This window comes from Thunnus maccoyii, chromosome 5 (genome assembly GCF_910596095.1).
Source record: "Thunnus maccoyii chromosome 5, fThuMac1.1, whole genome shotgun sequence".
In the NCBI taxonomy this organism is placed as follows: Eukaryota; Metazoa; Chordata; class Actinopteri; order Scombriformes; family Scombridae; genus Thunnus; species Thunnus maccoyii.
The window spans coordinates 32,784,855-32,807,277 of NC_056537.1; the positions used below are offsets into that span (position 1 = coordinate 32,784,855).

A 22,423-nucleotide genomic window follows, 5' to 3' on the forward strand; every position below is an offset into this window, starting at 1 on the left:
GGTCAGTTGTATGTTTTTTCTCTCTGCTGTTGTGCAAGATAAAAGGAGGTGATTAAATAAAAATGCACAGTCACATGTTTACAGAAGCTTTCAGACACAGTATTGTTCAGCATAAAGAGTGGAAGATATAGGCTACATACTAAAAATAATCATTGTTGCTCAGGGCTTGTGCACAAGTGATCCATGGTGTTTGTCCACAATGGACTACGTCAATATTGAACTAAGAGCATTGCATCAACATGGAACAGTGCTATGAATCATCTGTTCCATTTCTTCACCGTCTGTTTATTCTGCTTAAGGCCACCATGTCATTCTCTTTTAATTGAATTCAGCAAGAAGTTGTCCTTCAGTCTTGGCTACAGCAAGTACAAATTTGATCTTGTAAAATTTCAGCCGTACTAGCAGGGATGGCATTGTCAGTAGTTCGGTCCAGACTGAAACATCTTAACACTATTTGATAGATTGCTATGAAATTTACAACAAATATTCACAGTCCCTGGAAGATAGATTCTAACCATTTTGGTGACTACTCTACTCACGGTGTACGCAAGATACCTGCTAAACATCAATATGCTAGCACTATCATTGTGAGCATGTTGCTGTGCTAAGGCTCACCAAGACCTCTCTCTGGCCTTATGAACCAACATAAAGAGATCATGAGATTTTTTTCTTTTTACTACTTTGTGTTTATTGGGTAGCATTTTTGACATACACTCCAGATATTACACGTTTTTCTTCAAAACACTGAATAATAAGGTTACGGTCTATGTATGATGGTTGGCATTAGACAGCCCTGCACTATGCTAATGTTAGCTTTTAGCTCACGATCAGTCTCTCAAAGCTGCTAGCAAGACTGGTCTTGTTACTATACTAATAACATGATGCCAGAAATCCAACCAGTTGGTAATACTGCAGTGCTTCCAGTGCCCTTAAAGAGATAGTTTAAGTCCGTGTAAAGCAATAATAAATGTGTTCTAAGTTTGTCACACCACAGAAAAATGTGTAATTTACCACCCAGCCAAATTTAAATGATTAAAAAAATCGCCAAGTAGGCTACATAAAATTAGGTTTCGAAATCGTTGAAAAATAGACATTATTCTCTGCTCTGAAACGCTGGGGGTATGTCTGCTGAAGATAGTGAAAGCACAGCCCAACTGAACAGCCTCTGAGTTGATGCCAAACTCCTGCATAAAAATACACATTTTAAAATAGGCTTTGTTTGTAGGTATAAGGCAAGAAACATAGAAGATATTTTAAAAATAAAATAATTCCTTGAGTGCTAACATTGACTGAAAATGGCCTCATTCATCAGTAACAGCAGGTTATCTGAAGTGAATCCCAGTTGTATCCAATGAAAGTTTGTAAAACTACCTGAGGGGTGTTCCGTCAACGCAGCTGGAGAAAGCTGAGCTTACTTGAAAAAGCCTGGCTAGAATAAACGTCAACTTTCACTTGAGGCTCAAGCTGTTCCACTAATCATCGGATAATTCGTAATTCATTTGTAATTCAAAAACCAAAAAACGATAAATCTGTTATTTGTTTCAAAACAAAAAGATGTTTTTGGTGTTAGAATCAAATAACGAAAAATCAATCAATCCCGGCCCGTTTTTGTTTTTTGCAGATTCGTAGGTCTGCGGACATCAAGCCAATTCGTTTTTGCGTTTGAAACCAAAATCGGAAGTCACATGGTTTTTCCTTTTTTCATTTTAAACCAAAAACGAAAAGAGGAAATCACGTGATCTATTTCTTTTTTTGTTTCCAAACGAAAATCCAGAAAACGAAATTCAAAAGACCGTGCAGTTTTGGTTTAGAAATCAAGTATTTTTGTCAGTTTTGCACGATAGCGGAAGCGACTACATTAGCCTACCGATGATCCTCAGTGACCGTTGCTATGGTGAAGACGCCAGCGATAGCCGCGCGTGTGTGTAAACGGGATGAAGACGGGGTTTAAGCCCCACACTTTCACTTTCGTAATTTTCATCAAACTGGACTTTAGATTGTGCATTTTATTCAACCTCCACTGTTACATAATGTAATTATTTATTAATTATTTATGTTTAATTTATTCTCTTATCACCTTTCTTATATTTCATATACTTCGTTTCTTTGTCCATAGCACAGATTATTTTCTTTACAGTTCAATGTACAGTAAAGTACGTTGATCCCGATCATAACCAATAATCTGCAGTACTACATTATGTTATACTGACTATATGTTAAGGCTGTCGCTGGCGCCTTCACCATAGCAACGGTCGCTGAGGATCATGGGTAGGCTAATGTAGCCGTATCCGCTATCGTACAAAACTGACAAAAATACTTGATTTCTAAACCAAAATTGAACGATCTTTTGAATTTGGTTTTCTGGATTTTCGTTGGGAAACTAAAAAGGAATAGATCACGTGATTTCGTTTTTCTTTTTTGGTTTAAAATGAAAAAAGGAAAACCCATGTGACTTCCGTATTTGGTTTCAAACGCAAAAGCGAATTGACTTGATGTCCGCAGACCTGCTGGATATTCAATCCAAAAAGGAATAACGATAAAACGAATCGGCAAAAACCAAAAACGGGCCGGGTTTGATTGGTTTTTCGTTAGTTGATTCTGACACCAATCAACTAATCAACTTTGTTTTGAAACAAATAACAGATTCGCCGTTTTTTGGTTTTTAAATTACAAATGAGTTACGGATTATCCGATGATACCTGCACCTCAACGCTAACTCTAGCCAGGCTGGAATAAACTTGAAGTGTGCGGGTGCACGGAGCACATAAGCAGCCCAGAATAGTCGATTGTCGAAAAGATTATACTATGTCGCAAAAAGAAGAAAACTAGAGCGGTTTTCTTCTCAGCAGCAGAACAAACCTGCTGATGAAACTGCATGAAGAATATAAAGGAGCTTTCACCAAAAAGGGCAAAACGGCTGCAATTAACAAGGTGGAGGAGATGACTTGGAACAAAACTGATGACAGATCAGCAGTGATGACGTAAAGATTAGAGGAGCAAATTTATTACCAGAAGGATGATGGTTCAATCCACGCATCCGGCTTGATGAGTGAAAGTGAAGAACAGCACTTGTTTCCGCTCATGGTTTTATCTTTTTTTTTTTTTTATTAATAAATGAGCATTCAGATCAGTGACTGTGGTTATATTATCACTTGGCTAGATAATATCACATGTATGTTTAAAATTATGGTGTAAGCAACTTAAGAGAACTTCCCGACATTATCATACTCTTTGACACATTTTCTCTTTCACAGGATGTCCATTGACAAGCATCACTGAAAGTTAAAAAATTAACTGGAAACTGGAGAAGGATATAAGTACAGTGGAAGCCACTTATAATGATCACATCTGTCCGGGTCAAATATCACTATACGCAGATGATTATCATAACCTTTTCTTTTTCTTTATCTGTCATGCAGAACACCATCTAATTAACATTTGTATATTTATTAGCCTACATGAATATAAAGTCACAGAATTTTACTGTTTCAAAATGCAGTACAGTACAGTTTTGTCATAAGCTTCGAGGAGACTATGTTTGTCATTGAGAGAAAATGACTATCTACATTCTTTGACATGCAGCTGAGTTTAGCTGGACCGTCAGCCTGCCATGGAGCAGGCTAGTTCTGCTGACTAAGTTACCATGGTTACTGAGTTGGGACTCATATAAGCCGCAGTGATGGAACGGAACTCTCACTTAAATTAGCGAGGCTTATCGAAATAAACCAGGCTATCCCGTTAGCCAGCTTGATGGACCACCCCCCTGGTGTAAAAATAGTAACCATGAGTACATCACTCTGGTGTTTATATGGTGGAGGGCGACATGCTCGTAACCCCTCCATGCCATCAAGTTAACATTTTAGGCCCATCCAAAAAATTCTGAAGACAGAAATGGTGAAAAACAACTTAATGCTCTAACTCCACAATTCAGTACTACATAGTTCACAGTCTTTTCACATGTTTTTTAGCAATTATTTTTTAACATGCATAATGTGTTTAAAAAGAAATCTGTGATTTTCCTTTACATGGATTTTAAGATAACGGATTAGAAACCTTTGTAACCAAAAGGATAAGTGTCACGTACCTTAATAAACATTGTAGAAATTGAAAGCAATTACAACACTAGCAACTGCTTCACTTTTTGGGGGATTGTTATACACCAGTGCTCAAAAGCATGAAATCATAGAAACATAGAAATGTTCATGTTTGAGATAGAAATTGATACTTTCATTAACCATAGTAGCATTAAACTGATCAGAATTAAGTCAATACAATGACAAACTCAATATTCTATTTTATATAATTGTTCTATTAATCAAACTTGACATTCATTAATGATAAATGGTCAATTTGTTGCAACTACTGTTTTGTAGACTTTTGGCATTCTGCCTGTGAGTTATTGAAGATGGTTATTAGGGGAAATGTCAACCTAATTTCACCTCAAGCTAAGAAAAAAAAACACAGCTAAGCCTTAGTCTGTCATCTGGCATGGAGGAACAAATAAATATCTAAATTAGGTATTTTCTGGATCCATGAGGTTTTTTGCGTTATGGAATTCCTTTCAGAGTTCCCTGTCACTGTGTGACCTTTATCTGAACCAGGAATTTGCCTGGTTTTCCATAACTTTGATATGATAAACATGATGATAAACATTGTTGTGAAAGCCAGTACACTATTCCGAGTGTACAGATATTCTAATCTATATGAACATTTATTGCATTTAAATATAAGAAGAGTGAACCATTCTGAGTTTTGAGACACAGTGTCTGGAAACATACCCCACCCACATATTGACACAAATGTGTATCAAATGTTGCTAAATGTTTTGCAGAATACAATAACAGGAGTTTCCAACTAAACAGGCTAGTCACTGTTTTTCTTATGACCAGTTCAACTTGTTTTCTCTCAACATATCCTTAAAAGGCCTGAAACATGTAAGATGATCCAGTTATTCACAAAAAGAAAAAACAATGAGAGGTAAAATGAAAAGTTAAAATGAAAGGTAAATTGAACATAATTTTGCTGCTTTTCTTTCCTGTTAATAATCTCTTAACCCTGCGAGGATCCCGACCACAGAACAAATATTTGTTTTAGATGCATACTGTATCTTCTTTCTTTATTTCAAACACAAACTAAATTACTGTAAAGCATTTAAGTGGCATGTAAACAGGTAATAAATGTGTAATCTCATGGAATTCACAAATTTAAGGATAAAGTCAAGAATGAACTTCAACTCTAAGTTAACAAATTCTTTATAACACACCGTATGATCACTATAAGCTCATGACTTCATTTGGATTTGGAAGAAGGTGTTATGAGCTAATTGCTGGTACAGTAGCCTGGAAGTGCAAAACAAAACAGCCAAAAATATTACTTTGAGATAGGCAGTGACTGAAGTGTGGTATCACAACACTGTAGAACAGAATATAAATAATTTATCTACTGAGAAAACAGTATGTGTGTTTGTTTGTGTGTGTCACATTGTACTATAAGTAATTGTGATTCTACAAGTCTCTGAACTCTTCTGGAGGGATGAACACCATTCTTCAAAAAGATATTCCCTCATTTGGTGTTTTGATGATAGTGGTGGAGAACACTGTCTAACACGTCAGTCCAAAATCTCCCGTAGGTGTTCAACTGGGTTGAGATCTGGTGACTGTGAAGACAATAGCATATGATTCACATCATTTTCATAATCATCAAACTGTCCAGTGACCCCTCATGCCCTGTGAATTAGGACATTGTCATCCTGGAGGAGACCACTCCCATTAAGATAGAAACATTTCATCATAGTATAAAGGTGATGACTCAGAACAACTTTGGGTTTGGGTCCACGACAGGTGGACCCAAACCATGCCAGCAAAATGCCCCCCACAGCATAACAGAGCCACCAGAACCCCTCACTGGAACCCGGAATATATATATATATATATATATATATATATACAGTGCTGCTTGAAAGTTTGTGAACCCTTTAGAATTTTCTGTATTTCTGCATAAATATGACCTAAAACATGATCAGATATTTAGACAAGTCCTAAAACTAGATAAAGGGAACCCAATTAAACAAATGAGACAAAAGAAAAATCTTTGTTTTTCTTTTTTTTTTCCATTTCTTTATTGAGGAAAATGATCCAATCTTACCTATTTGTGAGAGGCAAAAGTATGTGAACCCTTGCTTTCAGTAACTGGTGTGACCCCCTTTTGCAGCAATAACTTCAAACAAACATTTACAGTTACAGTTACAGTTGCTTTAACCATTCTTTGGTAGAATGACTTGTGTGTTTAGGGTTGTTGTCCTACTGCATGACACACTTTCTGTTGAGCTTCAGTTCACAGACAGATACCTTGACATTTTCCTGTAGAACTGGCTGGTACAACTCAGAACTCATAGCTCCATCAATGATTGCAAGCTGTCCTGGTTCAGAGGCAGCAAAGCAGCCCAAACCATGATACTACCACCACCATGTTTCACAGATGGGTTAAGGTTCTTATGCTGGAATGCAGTGTTAACTCATTGCCAAACATAACGCTTCTCATTCAAGCTGAAAAGTTCAATTTTGGTCTCATCCATCCACAGAACATTGTTCTAATCACCTTCTGACTTATCAACGTGGTCTTGAGAGAACCATAGATGGCAGCAATGTTCCTTTTGGAGAGTAGTGGGTTTCTCCTTGCAACTAATGCAGCAGTAAGTACAAAGAACAACGGGACAAATCTGTGTTGGTTCTGTGGTGTTGGCAGTTCAATTCTGACTTCCAGTCAATTATATCAATTATCGCTTCCAGTGTGTTTGGGCCTTACGTTGTGGACATGTTTTGTGTAATGTACATAGGCTACATTTTGCACTTCCAAGCTTCCATAATAACCCAATCATAACTCATAAACATACCTGCTATCAGCATTTATTGCAGACATTCCATGCTTTAGGTGGTAAAACTGTCCCACACTAGCTGCCTGTCTGTCAGTAGGTTTTGAGGCCAACCAATGTCACATAAGCCAGTGCTATCATTCCAACATGTACCACAAACATGAAGTTAAAGCCTAAAATATGCTTACACTGAGGCTGAAACGGCTTCTGTGACTCACACACCGTTCAGTTCTTACCTGCACCACAGACATATAGTATTTGGTTTTAAAGCCCACACTTGATACTTGATGACTTGTACTTGAACTTCAGAACTGAAATTTGTCGTCTAAACTTAGCTGCTTCTATCTCAGGTTGTGAAGACTGAAGAGTATCCTAGATAGCACTTCCTCTTTTCCTCACAGTACATGAAAGTCCCAACTTCTCTCTCTCAAAAAACACTGTGATGTGTCACACAAGACATTAGAGGGAAAAAAGTAATATTAAGGTTGTTTATCAGATTTATTGTTCTTTCAAAAATGTTTATTACTGCTTGCTTCCCAATGTCATCTGCACCCAGGCTTCCCCCCTCCACTTGAAATTGGACTTTCTGTGTGCAAGATGGCAGGAAGTGTATGCACACTTTACAGTGTCACCACAAACAATTTTGTACTTATGTCATTTCTCTTGTAATGTGAGTTCATAGTAGCTTTATACTTTGTCAAACTGACAAAATCATAAGATGTACAGCTGAATTTGTGCTGAAAAAAAGGATACCAAAATGAGCCTGGAAGAAACTAATTAGAAGTCACTTCAAAACAAAACGTGTTTTCTTTACTCTGCACAAGTGTGTCTTTACAATATACTCTGAAAGACATGAGGAGTGCAGCGATGAAGAGATTTACCAAACCAAACAAAATAGAAACCTTTAGCCCAGACAGATAGATTGAGAGAGAAACATAATAGTAAATTTGGAAAGAGCTTTATCCATAAAAATGGATAAAAATAGATAATTTAGTAATTAGAATTAAACTATGTGTAAATTAAATAATAGGCCCGATTTCACACTTCAAAAATTGGGAGTTTGTGAAAATACTAATAAATAATAGAGCTGAACTTGTTGTATTCCACCTATACAGCAGTTAATGTGGCTCCATCTAAACCAGGCATTGCATGCCAATCAGCCTCACAGTCATACCAGTCATCCATCAAAACACCAAACCAAACAAATTACACAGAAAACTGAGCTGCAACTCACCCCTCAGAAAACTTCCACTGGCATCCAAAAATAAAAGATCTCAACTACACACAGAGTGAGTGAGCATGATGAACAGCTGATGAATGTATCGGTGTAACCACTGTTACCTAAATATTAAAACAGACATATATAAATATAAAACCATTCAAGATTTATAAAAAAATCAGTGATGGAAGAAGTATTCAGATCCTTTACGTAAGTAAAAGTAGAAATACCACAATATAAAAGTACTCCATTACAATTGAAAGTTCTGCATTTAAAATCCAATTTAAGTAAAAGTACAGAGGTATTATCAGCTAAATTTAAAAAAAAAAAGTAAAAATACCTGTTTTTTATAAAAACTCCACTGCAGTAACTGATATATTAAATATGTTTAATAAAGTACATTATTAATACTGATGAATTGATGTGTAAGTAACATTTTACTGGTTAGTTTGAACTACTTTATATACACTTAACTAGTTAAGTCCTGTGGTTCCCAACCTAGGGGTCGGGCCCCTGCAAAGGGACCAAAAATAAATCTGAGGGGTCGTGAGATGATTAATGAGAGAGGAAAGAAGAAATTCTGCTGTAAATTTGGATTCATTTTTCAGACTTTTCTCATATCCTACTTGTTTGGGAAATATTGAAGAATTTTACTCTTTGGGTTAGAACAGTTTATAAAATGAAACCATATGAGACATTTAGAGGGGAAATGTCTCTTTGGTGAAACTGCTAACCACTCCTAAACATCTGAAACATGACAGAGACACAACTACACACTGATTTTATAGAAGAGCTCATAAGACAAAAAGGTTGGGAACTAATGGTTTAATCTTTTACAGTGCAGTGTAATTTATAAACTCATCAAGTGTTATTTTATGTAAATTTTTAATCTGAAAAGTAACTAAAGCTGTCAAATTAATGTAGTGGAGTTGAAGGTACATATTTCCCTCTGAAATGTAGTGAAGTAGAAGTATAAAGTAGCACAAAATGGAAATACTCAAGTAAAGTACAAGTACCTTAAAATTGTACTGAAGTACAGTACTTGAAAAAAAGTATGTTATGGATATAACACATGAAGACAGCGTACATTAGACATATAGTATAATGATTTTCTTTAATGTTCACTGCCCATAATTCCTATATTAGCAGTTTGTATTACATCATTACATCATTATATTGTTTCTTCATCTTTCTTCACTCTTTCTTTTATATGCAAGATAGATAGAATCTATTTATTAATTAGCACTGCTGGACACACAGTGAGGGGATTGACCAGTGGAAAGTTAACTGTGAATGCCCCTAACACACTCATATTGATAAGAGGACATTCCCCTCTCTTGATAGGTGGACTGTTGAATTGACAAAATGTCCCACTGCATACACTGCGGAACTGTGGAGCCTTCTTTCTCTTTCATGGGTCCATCACTCAGTCCTCACCTGACCAAAAGATGTGTCATCAATTAAGATAGCCTCATACTCTAACAAGCAGCGAGAGGAAGAGGCCAATTGATCATGCAAGAGGAGAGTCCACCATATTGGGATCCTTGTTAAACCTCATTACTTTGGACTTTAAATATTGTTCTTATGTTCTTATGTTTAACAGTTAGAGTGTAGGTTCCATTTACAGTGGTGGAAAGTAACTAAGTACATTTACTCAAGTACTGTACTTATGTATAATTTTGAGGTACTTGTACTTTACTTGAGTATTTCCATTTGATGCTACTTTATACTTCCACTCCACTACATTTCAGAGGGAAATATTGTACTTTCTACTCCACTACATTTATTTGACAGCTTTTGTTACTTTTCAGATGAAGATTTGACACAATGGATAATATAACAAGCTTTTGAAATACAACACATTGTTAAAGATGAATCCAGTGGTTTCCAACCTTTTTGGCTTTTGACGTCTTACAAAAAGCAGTGTGTAGTCAGGGTCACATTTCAGATGTCTATGAGTTGTTAATAGCTCCATCAAATAATGATTTTTCCCTCTAAACTTCTCACATGGTTTCATTTCAATAAATGTTCAAATGATCCAATATATCACCAAAAATCAAAGATTAGAGGAAAAAGTCCAAAAACTGAAAAAAAAAACTGTGTATCAGAACGTTTTTTCTTCTTTCCTCTCCCATTAATCATCTCACGACACCTCAGATTTATCTGGTGACCCTTTGGAGGGGCCCGACCCCTAAGTTGGAAACCACAGGACTAAACTTAACTGTTGAGTGTAAGTTAAGTGTTGAAACTAGCTCCACCTCCAGCAGCTACAACAGTAACATGCTGCTCTAACACTGATGCTTCAGTATTAATAATCTAATGATATATGATATATAATGATAATATGTAATAATATATATAATAATATATCAGTCAGAAGGACCAAACCGCTACTTTTACTGCAATACTTTAACTACATCAAGCTCATAATACTTGTGTACTTTTACTGTTGTAGGATTTTTATGCAGGACTTTTACTTGTAGTGGAGTATTTTTACATTGCTGTATTTGTACTTTTAGTAAAGGATCTGAATACTTGTTCCACCACTTGGTCTAATTGCTCAATGTGGATTAAAGCTGCACTAATCACTATTTTTATATTAACAATAGAAAATACACAAGTAATATTGAAGGGGATTCACAGTAGTGACATGTCCACAGTAAATTATCACCAAACTGCAATTCTCCTCAGCTCAACAGAGCATTTTAGGGTCTTTTAACTAGCTGTTTTGGTCAAAGCTAAAAAAAAATAGATCTAAAAGGACACTGAATATTAGATGATTTGTAAGGTGCACAGAAACATGACCTCAAATTGTTAGTGTTAATATTACTCTTTGTCTGCTGGATATGTAAATCAGAAACTGTTTGCTAACATGTCCACCTTATCAACCCCAAGTGTCACTTGTTATTTGGCTATGTACATAATTGTGTCAAATTTTATCATAAAGCAGTGGGAGACACTGGAAATTCTAGCTTCTATAGCAAATATTTCTGACAACAGAGATCCCAGTCAAGAGTGGTATTTGGGTTTGACATTATTTTCTGACTTTCTTTCAACAATTTTAATGGTGGACTAGGGTTACCCATATTCGCTAAAATATGGTTTCCTCCAAAGCCAAGGAGGAAAAAGGAGGTTTGAGAATGTCCTCCAGCATCGGTCGTTGTAGCAAATGCACAAAAGCAATATTTATATATGTTCAAATGGCAAAGCCCTCCAATGGCAGTAGGAATTATCACTATTGTCTACTGGGAGCAAATAAGGAAGTAGTGTGACGTTGTTATAAAGCAACAAAGCATGCAGGAAGGTCTGGGTGGTTGAATGAGTCAACAAAATGTCTCACATTGACAGGGACATGGCTTTTCGTTTCCTGTTTTCTGTTGACGTCAACCTTGGTTAATCGTTCACCAACCAAATTATTTTAAACATAATAATGAAGGTGCCCTAACCATAATGAAGTAGTTTTAACTCAAAACAACACATGTTCTCCTAATCTTAAAAATCCTCTGTAGACACATTTGAAGACATAAAAATACTCTTATTTGAATAATAACATTTTAATACTTTGCTAGAAAATTCTTAAAATTAAAAATCTCCTACTGCTTCATTAAAAAATACAGAATCTCTGAATATGCAACCATTATTCATTTTAAAAGTTGAACTGCTGGACACAAGATGGCTCCTACTTCACTGTCAAGTCCATTCTCAGTGTGTGTACACTGGAAGCTTCAAGACTGGCTCCAAACTAGCTGTGATGTCACAAATCATACTTGCCTTAAACTCAGATTTAAGGTGAGCACAGAGAAACTTCCCTCCTTCAGCAGATGAATGTAGAAACAAATTGCACAGTGAAAAGAACAACATCACAATGAAGGAACAAAGTGGAGGCCAGTTACACACAAATTATTTTGTTGTTTACGGTTGAGGAAAAGTTAAAAGATAAAATGGAAAATGTATTCAATGTTAAAATACTACTGAGTGGTTATATTCTACTTTTCTGAAGCCCAGAGAACAAAGGCCACAAAGGTCTGCTATCTGCCTGCTAGTCCCATTGAGTGATTTATACCTATCCAATTCCAATCCAATCGATTATCCAATCTTACATATTTGTGAGAGGCAAAAGTATGTGAACCCTTGTTTTCAGTAACTGGTGTGACCCCCTTTTGCAGCAATAACTTCAGCCAAACGTTTCCAATTACTGTTTATCAGCTTGGAGGAATTTTAGCCCATTCCTCCTTACAGAACAGTCTCAACTCAGGGATGTTGGTGGGCTTCTTTGCATGAACTACATGCTTCAGGTCCTTCCACAGCATTTCTTTAGGATTAAGTTCAGGACTTTGACTTTGCCGTTCCAAAACATTATCTTTCTTCTGCTCTAACCATTTTTTGGTGGAGCAACTTGTGTGTTTAGGGTTGTTGTCCTACTGCATGATCTTCTTTCTGTTGAGCTTCAGTTCACAGACAGATACCTTGACATTTTCCTGTAGAATGTGCTGGTACAACTCAGAACTCATAGCTCCATCAATGATTGCAAGCTGTCCTGGTTCAGAGGCAGCAAAGCAGCCCAAACCATGATACTACCACCACCATGTTTCACAGATGGGTTAAGGTTCTTATGCTGGAATGCAGCGTTTGCTCATTGCCAAACATAGCATTTCTCATTCAAGCTGAAAAGTTCAATTTTGGTCTCATCCATCCACAGAACATTTTTCTTATCACCTTCTGGCTTATCCACGTGGTCTTGAGCAAACCGTGGACGGCAGCAATGTTCTTTTTGGAGAGAACAGGCTTTTTTCCTTGCAACTCAGCCATGTACACCATTGATGTTCAATGTTCTCCTGATGATGGACTCATGAACATTGACTGTAGCCACTGCATGAGAGGCATTTAGTTTCCTAGACATTACCCTGAGGTCCCCTGTGGCCTCCCGGAGTATTACACGCCTTCTCTTGGTGTGATTTTTGTTGTTCGACCACTCCTGGGGAGAGTAACAATGGTGTTGGATGTCTTCCATTTGTACATGATCTGCCTGACAGTCGACTGGTGGAGTCCAAACTATTTACAAATGGTTTTGTAACCCTTTCCAGCCTGGTGAGCATCAACAACTGTCCTTCTAAGGTCCTCAGAAATATCCTTTATTCGAGCCATGACACACCTCCACAAACCTGTGTTGTGAAGCTCAGACTTTGATGGCATAAACCCAGATTTCTCCTCTTTAAATAAGGCAGGGCCTCCCAGACTCACACTTGATTGTCATCCCATTGACTGAAACACCTGACTCTAATTTCCCCTTCAAATAAATTAATAATCCTAGAGATTCACATACTTTTTGCCACACACAAATATGTAACATCGGATCATTTTCCTCAATGAATAAACTAACAAGTGTAAGGTTTTTGTCTCATTTGTTTAACTGATGTTGCTTTATCTAGTTTTAGGACTTGGAAATCTGATCATGTTTTAGGTCATATTTATGCAGAAATTATAAAGGGTTCACAAACTTTCAACTGAGAATACAGCTTAGAATGAGAATGGGGTGTAAGCACGGACTGTACAAAGATGGGCGTATCAAGGTGTGACGTCACCTGTTGGTTTCATTGGAACCAGTTTAAAGCCCAGGGTTTCAGCTTACAGTCGGCGCCATCTTTTCCGTTTGGAGCCAGGACCTTCCATATAAGGAGTGCAGGGTGTTGCCAGGCAGAGCAGCGGGTGAGACAACTGTCAATAAATGCCCGGACAGACATCAAAGCTACTATAAGCCTTCAAAACTTATTAACACAGCAATAATTTTCAAAATTACCACCCAGAAAAACTTATTAGAGGGCCTGAATTTAGAGTTTGAGACAGTAATGACTCATTGAAAATATGTATCGACTTAATATTTCTATAGAGAAGTTGAGGCTTTTTGAATGGAAGTCTATTGGAGCATTTGGCTTCAATTTCAAGCTGGGGTTTAACAATTCACAATAACAATTAACAATTCCACATCTAAAGATATATGTCCACTGTCATCATTCAATGTCAATAAAGGAAGTAGTGTGCTCTTTATGTAGGAAGGTTACAAACTTAACTATGGCTGAAGTGGTGGGTCGGTATGCAGCACATCTGACAGTCAGGCAGGATAGACTAGGCATCCTATCATAGACCTGCAATTAATGTTTACTTTTTACTGCAACCATGATTTTTCCATAACTTTAACCGTACAGTAGTTTCATGCACAGGTATTGTAGAAAGAAAGGATTTGAAAAACACTGGAGGTAAAGTAAGAAAAAAAAACCAAAAAGGCTGAATGTACTCTGGACTTTGTGTTTGTGAATTCATCCAGCATTGATGTTTCTGTCTGGTTGACATGGTTGGTTGTAAAAGTGAGATGTCATATGCAGATGGCTTGGGGAAAGAAAGGGAAACTGGAATCTACAAGTTTCAAGCTGGCCTGCACTCCCTCTTCGCTGTCTGTGGTCAGGGTCAGGGTTAGGGAATTTCTTGCATTTATTGCTGATGCCCTGTTGGCAGCTAAAAGAAAAGGATGTTTTGTTTAGGAGTTGCATTTAGTCCTACAGCAACTAAATAATTACTTCAAAAATGGACTGGAACTGCAAGGAAAATGTAGTGTACACATAGCAGTGAGAAAAACTTTGGAACTGTACATGCTTCAAAATGAACTGTGAGAGGCAGCAATGTGCTGTAAAGCATTCAGACTACCACTGATCCAAAACAAGAAGACATTTGTAAGGTCAGTTATGTTTCAATTTTCCTATTTAACATTTTGAATTATTTGCTTCTTTTTGTTAAAGCTGCATTCATTGTTTTAGGGCCACTTGGGGGCATTGAACAAGCTGTAAACACAAGACAAAACGAAGACAAAACATAATATCACCAGTTGTTGTGGCAAACACACACAGTGTTAAGCATTCATTGGTAGTCATGTTATGCCCACCTGATGAGTGGAGGTCCAATATTCACTCTCTTGTTCGCTCAGGCTTGGTCTCCATCAACTCCTGAGAAAAATATCTGGCTCTTTAGCTGCTAAATACTCCACTGTGTTCACCAGGTAGCTGCTAACTTTGTTTGTCTGCTGCAGAGTAGGGATTTCTGGCACAACTTCACCTACTTCCAAGGTGTGCGGAGAAGTAAAAAAGCTGTTAGGTGCTGGGCAGATAGTGTACAGTGTGTTTATTAGAGCGTTTTTGCTTCAAACAGCCACCTGCTGCTGTGGGAAATAGGTGTCATAAGAGCTGTAAGACTGAACCAAAACAATGTAGCTGGGCCTTAAAACCAAAAAAGTCAGCTGAGAGACATCAATAAAGCTCCATAGAGCTGAGTGGAATTAACATTACACATCATCATTTTTTTCCATTGTTAATACAAAAATGAATTTAAGAGTATGGTCTAGACCTGCTCTATGTGAGAAGTGCCCTGAGATGACATTTGTTGTGATTTGGTGCTATATAAATAAAGATTGATTGATTGATTGATTGATTGACTGATTGATTGATTGATTGATTGATTGATTGATTGATTGATTGAAAAATATCGATCAGTGCAGCTTTTTAAAGAAATATATTTTCATTGGCTTTTTAGAACATACAGAACAGCCCCATAACAATAGAAAAAAGAAAACAATGAAGAAAATGAAAAACATATGCAGGCATACTATAACAAACAGGCAGATGCACAAATGAAAAGCACAAAGCTTATCTTATTATGATGGGCGAGAGACAGAAATAGATACTAGATAATAAAGAAATGTGACTTATTCCATTTGGAGTTACAATCAGGAAGGTGGGGAGTTAGAGCTTAGCGCCAATGTAATCCATAAATTGCTTCCAAATTCGCTCAAATTTATCAGAAGAGCCAAATACTTTGAATCCCAGTTTGAGATGCTGTATTACCTCCCTCAGCCACTGAGTCCAGCTCGGTGGATGAGGATTCTTCCAGAGGAGAGGGATCAATATCTGTTCTAATAAGGTGACAAATTTTTTTTTTTTTTAGTTTAGCTCCAGAAAGATTACTATAATTCTCTCCTACAGTGCCAAAAACGGCTATTATAGGATCCGGCTGAATAACCATTTTGAAAATATCTGACAGTGTTTTGAAGATTGAGCTCCAATAAGTGGACAGATTAGGACATTGCCAGAATGAATGTGCTAGAGAGACAGGTGAGAGTCTACATCTGGATACATTTTAGAGAGTTGGACTTTTGAAGCCAATGCAGCACCCTGAATTGAATGAGGCCATGCCAGGCACAGATCGAGGCTGTATGCACCCCTTCCAGGGCTTTTCTCCACTGCTCTGCTGTCAAAGTCACCCCCAAATCCCCTTCCCATGCAGATTTTAGAATCTCCAGTGATGGGTTTTATAAATTAGATAAGTAATTATATATAAAAAGATATTTTACCCTTTTTTGAAGGCTCGAAGGAAAGCAGAGATTCCATAGGTATTCATCAGCCAAATCAAGAAAGAAAGGTGTATTAGCTTTAATATAGCCTAATTACGGACTTGAAGGAATCTGAAAGTGGGATTGTGGTAAATTAAATTCATTTTGCAGTCGTTCAAAGGTTGGAAATATTTTATCTATGAAGAGGGCCTTCGTGTTACACATGCCAATCCGTTTCCGAATACCAAAAGAGATGATCAGTGCAGCTTAAATTACAATTTGCAGGCACCTTGAAGTGCTGTGCTGAAGGGGACTGATAGAGATTGTTATCAGTTTTCCTCGTGTTTCACATATTTTAGATATGTCTAATGATAAAAAAAGATGTACTTGGCCCTTGTGGCTGTTACAAAAAAAGCACTTAACTTGGTTGTATATTAGCCAAATAAACTATTCCAAATGCATTTGTATTTGTTTAATGTTATGTAAGGTGAATCTAAGCAACCAGATAGCGAGAGAGTGTGTGTGTGTGTTTTGTAATGTTGGAATTGTTGTCACATACTGTGGGTGACAATTAATAGAGCAGGAACAACCACTGAGACCGTAGAGCCATATTATTACACAACAGCAGAATTTATACAATGACCACAATGAAGTCTTTCTTAAGCTTCATGCCATTCAGCTTCACCACAAAAGTATGTTAGTGATACTGTAATTGTCACCCTATTTCCTTAAGAGGAGGCTTGGCAGTGTTACTTTGCCAAACTAAACTCTGCTGGAAATTCTCCTGGCAGAAAGACAAAGGAAGTAAAAATCAAAACAAATCCAGCTGTTCTGGGATCACTGGGATCTACAACCTTGTATTCAAATATGTTGAATTACCTCATCAGAAATTAGCAAAGAGCGGGATTTACCAATTATGAAAGTTCTAATTTATCTCAAGTTTACACAACTCTCTGAAAACTAACATGAGCAGAGTTTTTCTGTATATGTTTATGTTTTTTATACATGTCTATTCATTTATCTATTTGTTTTTAAAAAAAGACACGTGTACCACGAGAAAGGAAGAAGCATACTATATGTAAAAAATGCTTTTACGTTCTTTTTTACAATTGAACCCTATAGACACGGAGAGCAGTGCGTTCTTTGTTTTTTACTCAGCTGTGTTTTCTTCCTCTTTTTTGTTTATGTTTTGTGTTTTTATGTCGCACTCAACAACTCATGTCCTCTTAAATTAAAGGTGTATTGCATTTCATTATGTACTTCTACATGTTCTGAAATAAAATAGATGAGCAAATAAAGTTGAAACTGTTTTACCTCTGAGTGTTTTGAAATAAACAATTATGGTTGAATCATTTTTATAAATTGCTGAGTGATGTGAAAGAGAATAAATGAATAAATAAAGTTTAAACTGTTTTAATTCAGAGTGCTTAAGTAAATAAATAAATCTGTGTTCCTAAACAATTGTTTTTATGTTATTTACTTTAACTTCAGAGTGATAAAATGATAAATAAATACATTTTCAATAGTTATTATATGTTGTGTGTTATATATGTTGCTGTGCTGAAATAAGTTAAATAAATAAATAAAATACAAATAGTTTCTGTTTTTCATTCGTTTTTTTTTAATGTTCTGAAATAAACAAACAAAAAAATAACTTTCAATTGTATTTTTTATTTTTGAATAAATAAATAAAATATCTAAATGTTCCAAGACACATAAATGAACAATGCTTTAATTATCTTTGCAAGTGTCCTTAAGTAAATAAATAAATAAATAAATAAACAACAAAAATGTTTCTTTCACAAAAAAATGAATGAATATAATGACTGACATTAATTCCCCGGAAACTTAACCTAACCTTAACCTTAAACTAAGTCTGAACCCTACACACACACACACACACACACACACACACACACACACACACACACACACACACACACACACATACACACTTGAGCGCACACAGGCCGATGGCGTTGACAGCACTAAGGAAAAATGCTGTCGACCACAGAGGACAGTGTGTAAACTGAGACAGATGCTGAAGAGAGATATTAGGAAAGCCCACAGATCGATCTATGCAGCCTGTTGTGTTTATGTGAGGAAGCTGACATGTCTATAAATATCCTGTCCCTGAGTGAGAACACCATTGTGAATAGATTTTATGACTTAATGTATTTATTATGTCATTTGTATGACACACCTTTTTATTTGTGTGTGTGTGTGTGTGTGTGTGTGTGTGTGTGTGTGTGTGTGTGTGTGTGTGCGTGCGTGGGTGCGCGCGTGCATGTGTGTGTGTGTGTGTGTGTGTGTGTGTTGAGAATTCCTGGCCTGAGCTCTATCTGATGCATGCCTATGACAACACATGTGTGGCACACCCACTACTACAGCCCACTTTCACTTAGGAAGAGGAACTAAACAGTATTTCTATTTCCCCGTTTTTTCCCAGGTACATAAATAGTAGAGACGCAAGCATGAAGGCAGCAAAAAAGCAAAGCAGCCCCGCGTGTTAACAGTCAAGACAAGACAAGAGGAGTCAGACATGATGGACATGAAACAGGTGAGTGACACACAGACAGGCACAGGCGGCTCTGCCTCCTCCATCCCTTCACCGGGCTCAACTCTTGTTTCTCTCTCCCTCCACAGATTCTCTTCTTCGCGCTTCTTCTCGTGCCCGTGTATACGTGCAAGAGCAGGTGCTATAACGAGACCGAGCTGGACGATGCAGCAGGGAGGAAGCTGAGTAGGCACTACCCGCAGCCCCCGTTGCCTTCACGCCGGGCCACACCTGGCTCATCTCCGTCCTGCCCGGTAGAGCTCTACCGTCAGCAGGCGCAGGAGCTCATCAGCGACAGGTCCCTGTCACCATGGAGACACGTGTAAGTCCTCATTGTCTCGTTGTTTTTCTTTAAATTTAAAACGTTTTAGACACTACATACATAGGTGACTTAATTGGATCACGTGTAACACCTGACTGAGTTGATTTTAAAGGACTGCTGTCATGAAAACCCACTGTCTTGGTTTAAGGTGTGCCAGTATATTTTTTTGAGCTATAATCCATCTTTCAAATGGTTTCCCATTAAAAAAAATATGAACCTATTCAAAACTGTAAAAATCACCAAACTTGGAGATATATGGTTTTCCCATTGGCTGATCCGATGTAAATAGTGACTGGGATGCTACTGAGATATTCCGCAGTTCAGATGATCTTCCAGTCAGACTTTAATTCTCTGAGCTCACAGATTAAAATTCTTACTGTGTGTTATCAGAAGTCCTGGAAAGTTGAGAGAGAGAAACAAATCTCAGAGAGATGAGGAGTGTTTTTGAGACCTTCAAAAAAGAACTTCGTCAACAAGAAAATCCCACCTTCACTTCAAGACAAAGCTTAAAACTTTGTCTTAAGCTTATATTTTTTTAAGTTTTCAAAGCTACCAAAGCACGTCTTGTTATATTGAATGTATATGATGGAATGATGCAGCCATTAAAACTCAGGCATCCTCTGTCCTGCATCATTACACGTCAGTGAAATGATTGCACAGCTGTTCAGGTGATATTAATATTTGCAATCCTGTCATATCTCGTGCAACGTTTGCGTTCACGCCTCCTTCTTCATATTATTTATTAGTTGTGATTAGTTCCGCTGGCTTTAGTCATTGGAGGCCGATGACGAGCTCGTACGCGCCACGCCTGTGTGCAGGGAAGGGAGAGTCCCCTCCACCTTTACGACCGCTGCTTTGCTGGCACACATCCCCCGGGAATGACATGATTGCGTCACATCTGTTCACTCTGTAATCTGTTGCACTTTATTATCTGCTCGTTAATGGTGATCTGAGAGCTTTTTTCCTGTTTACTTGCAGTCTTCCAAACCTTTCTGAAGAGCCGGTGATGCTCCAAAGTCCTCTTATCTGTTTCATAGGACTTTGAATCAAGGACTTTTACTTGTAATGGAGTATTTTCTTGTACTTAAGTAAATGATCTAAGTTGGTCTTCTATGACTGCAGGAGAGGGCCACAAAATTATGACAAAATCCATAATGCATGATCCTCCACTTGAACCTGGAACTTTTGGGCCCTTGAAGGTTTGGGGTCCTGGAGCATTTGCCTCCTGTGTCTGGAGGGTAATTAAGTTCCAATCTGATGAGAAGTGTCCTGCAAATGATGCCCTACTTCACTTGCTACACTGAGAAAGTTGCCAAGTGTCTGAAAATGTGTTATTTTATTTTTGAGCATTCAAAGTGCTGATGGGAAAATCCTGTATCTCCAAAAACACATTCGATTTCTTATTGATGTAGGAATAAAAAGGTTTTTGACAAAGAAATCAGTTGCATTTTCAGGAAAGTGTGGTTTTATTGGATGTCATGTATCTCAGTCAGATCAGCTGCTCACTCTGACATCTTATTCCTTTCCAGACTTAAAACCAACACGGCTCGCTACCCTTCCACCTATGTCGAGGCCGAGTGCCTGTGCTCAGGATGCATCGTGTTCAAGGACAATGCCCCAGTGGAGAGCCAGAACTTCAACTCAGTCCCCATAGTGCAGAGCAGGGTGTTTCTCGAGAAGGAGCTCTGTGAGAACCAGGAAAATAGAACATACCGCCTGAAGCCCATCAGAGTAGATGTAGCAGTGGGCTGTACCTGCGTCAGAGCCAGAACCTCCTCCTAGAGGGGACCCATCCAGACCAGCTGTTACAGTAGCATGCTATAGTTGATGTTGTGTTTGTTTTAAAATGCAATTAATTCTCTGGAATGTCTAACTCGGGTGTGTCATGTCCTACAGTGTGATCAAAGGAAACACTGGTCTAGCATGCTTCCTGATAGGCATCTGACCTGTTTTATATATCTGCACTCTACAGCTGACACCCCCGGGGTAATTTATGAGGCTTCAAAAGTCAAAGTCACATCAGCCTGTTTTTTTAGGCCTATTTATTGTCATAATGATGACATCATAATTGATACATCTACAATGTGTGTTTTGTAGGTCTTTATAGGCCCTGTTTGCTCTTTATTATGACTTGTTTACAGCTCTGTATAGTGCAGGTAATGTAAACTGGGTATTTTACCATGTATTTGTTTTCATATTGATGGCCTTGTCATCGGAGAAAATAGCTATTGTATAGTTTTATAAAATAATAATTTAACTTCTAATAATATTTGAATAATCTATTTATTTGGTTTATTTTGCATGTGAAATGTTTGAGCTTTTGAAGACTATAGAACACTCATGAATGGATGAGGAAAACCTGTGACTGTGATGAAATTTGTATTCATTTGTATCGGATCTCTTGTTGGTTTTGTCCCAGTGGGACTTGATAAGTCTAAGACTTAAAAGGTCAGCTTCTTTGAAGCAAAATAAATTTAAAAAAAAAAGATGGTTTTTAAAGGAAAACAAATTCTCAGTGTGTTTCTATATTCAAGGCTTTTCTTTATCAACTGGACAAAGTGAGCAGCTGCCCTTATGACCCCATAATCCCAGGGCAAGTCCCAGGTTCACTGACGTCAGTGGGTTTGTCATTTTATTACATAACATATGTTTAGCTGGTTAGGGAAGCATTTCAGTCTTTCTGAGGAGTGGTCAGGAAATAGGAGTTCATGTATTTTATTCAGAATTTGTTGGATCCAGGTTGCAGTGCAAGAAAATTGTCTCTAAGCAAGAAAAATAATGTGCTAATCGTGTCAATAGTGGTGAGAGAAACTGAGAAGTAAACACTGCTGTTGCATTAACAGCTTTAGTCAGGTAATACAATAGCTCACTAAGAATAAGAATAGAGTCCTGTTAGCAAGCCTGCTCATAAGGATAAGACCTGCCTGCTCTCTGTAAATAGAGTAAAAACCGTATTTGGAATAAAAAATAGTAAATAAATAAGAGTAAAATCTATAATAGAAACATAGTTTCAAAACTGTAATACAAAAGTATAAAACACATAATGTTGACACATACATTAATGCTTTGTTAAGTGTGTC

General features: G+C 37.4%; 1 protein-coding gene across 1 annotated transcript; it reads left to right on the forward strand.

Annotated features, from left to right (window-relative positions):
• The first annotated feature begins 18,775 nt into the window (after positions 1 to 18,775).
• il17c (interleukin 17c) lies at positions 18,776 to 21,785 on the forward strand. The gene is made up of 3 exons (XM_042412506.1): positions 18,776 to 19,024; positions 19,111 to 19,343; positions 20,873 to 21,785. Exons 1-3 carry the CDS (start codon positions 19,007 to 19,009, stop codon positions 21,123 to 21,125), a joined length of 504 nt encoding a protein of 167 aa, XP_042268440.1. The 5' UTR covers positions 18,776 to 19,006; the 3' UTR covers positions 21,126 to 21,785.
• The last annotated feature ends 638 nt before the right edge of the window (positions 21,786 to 22,423 follow it).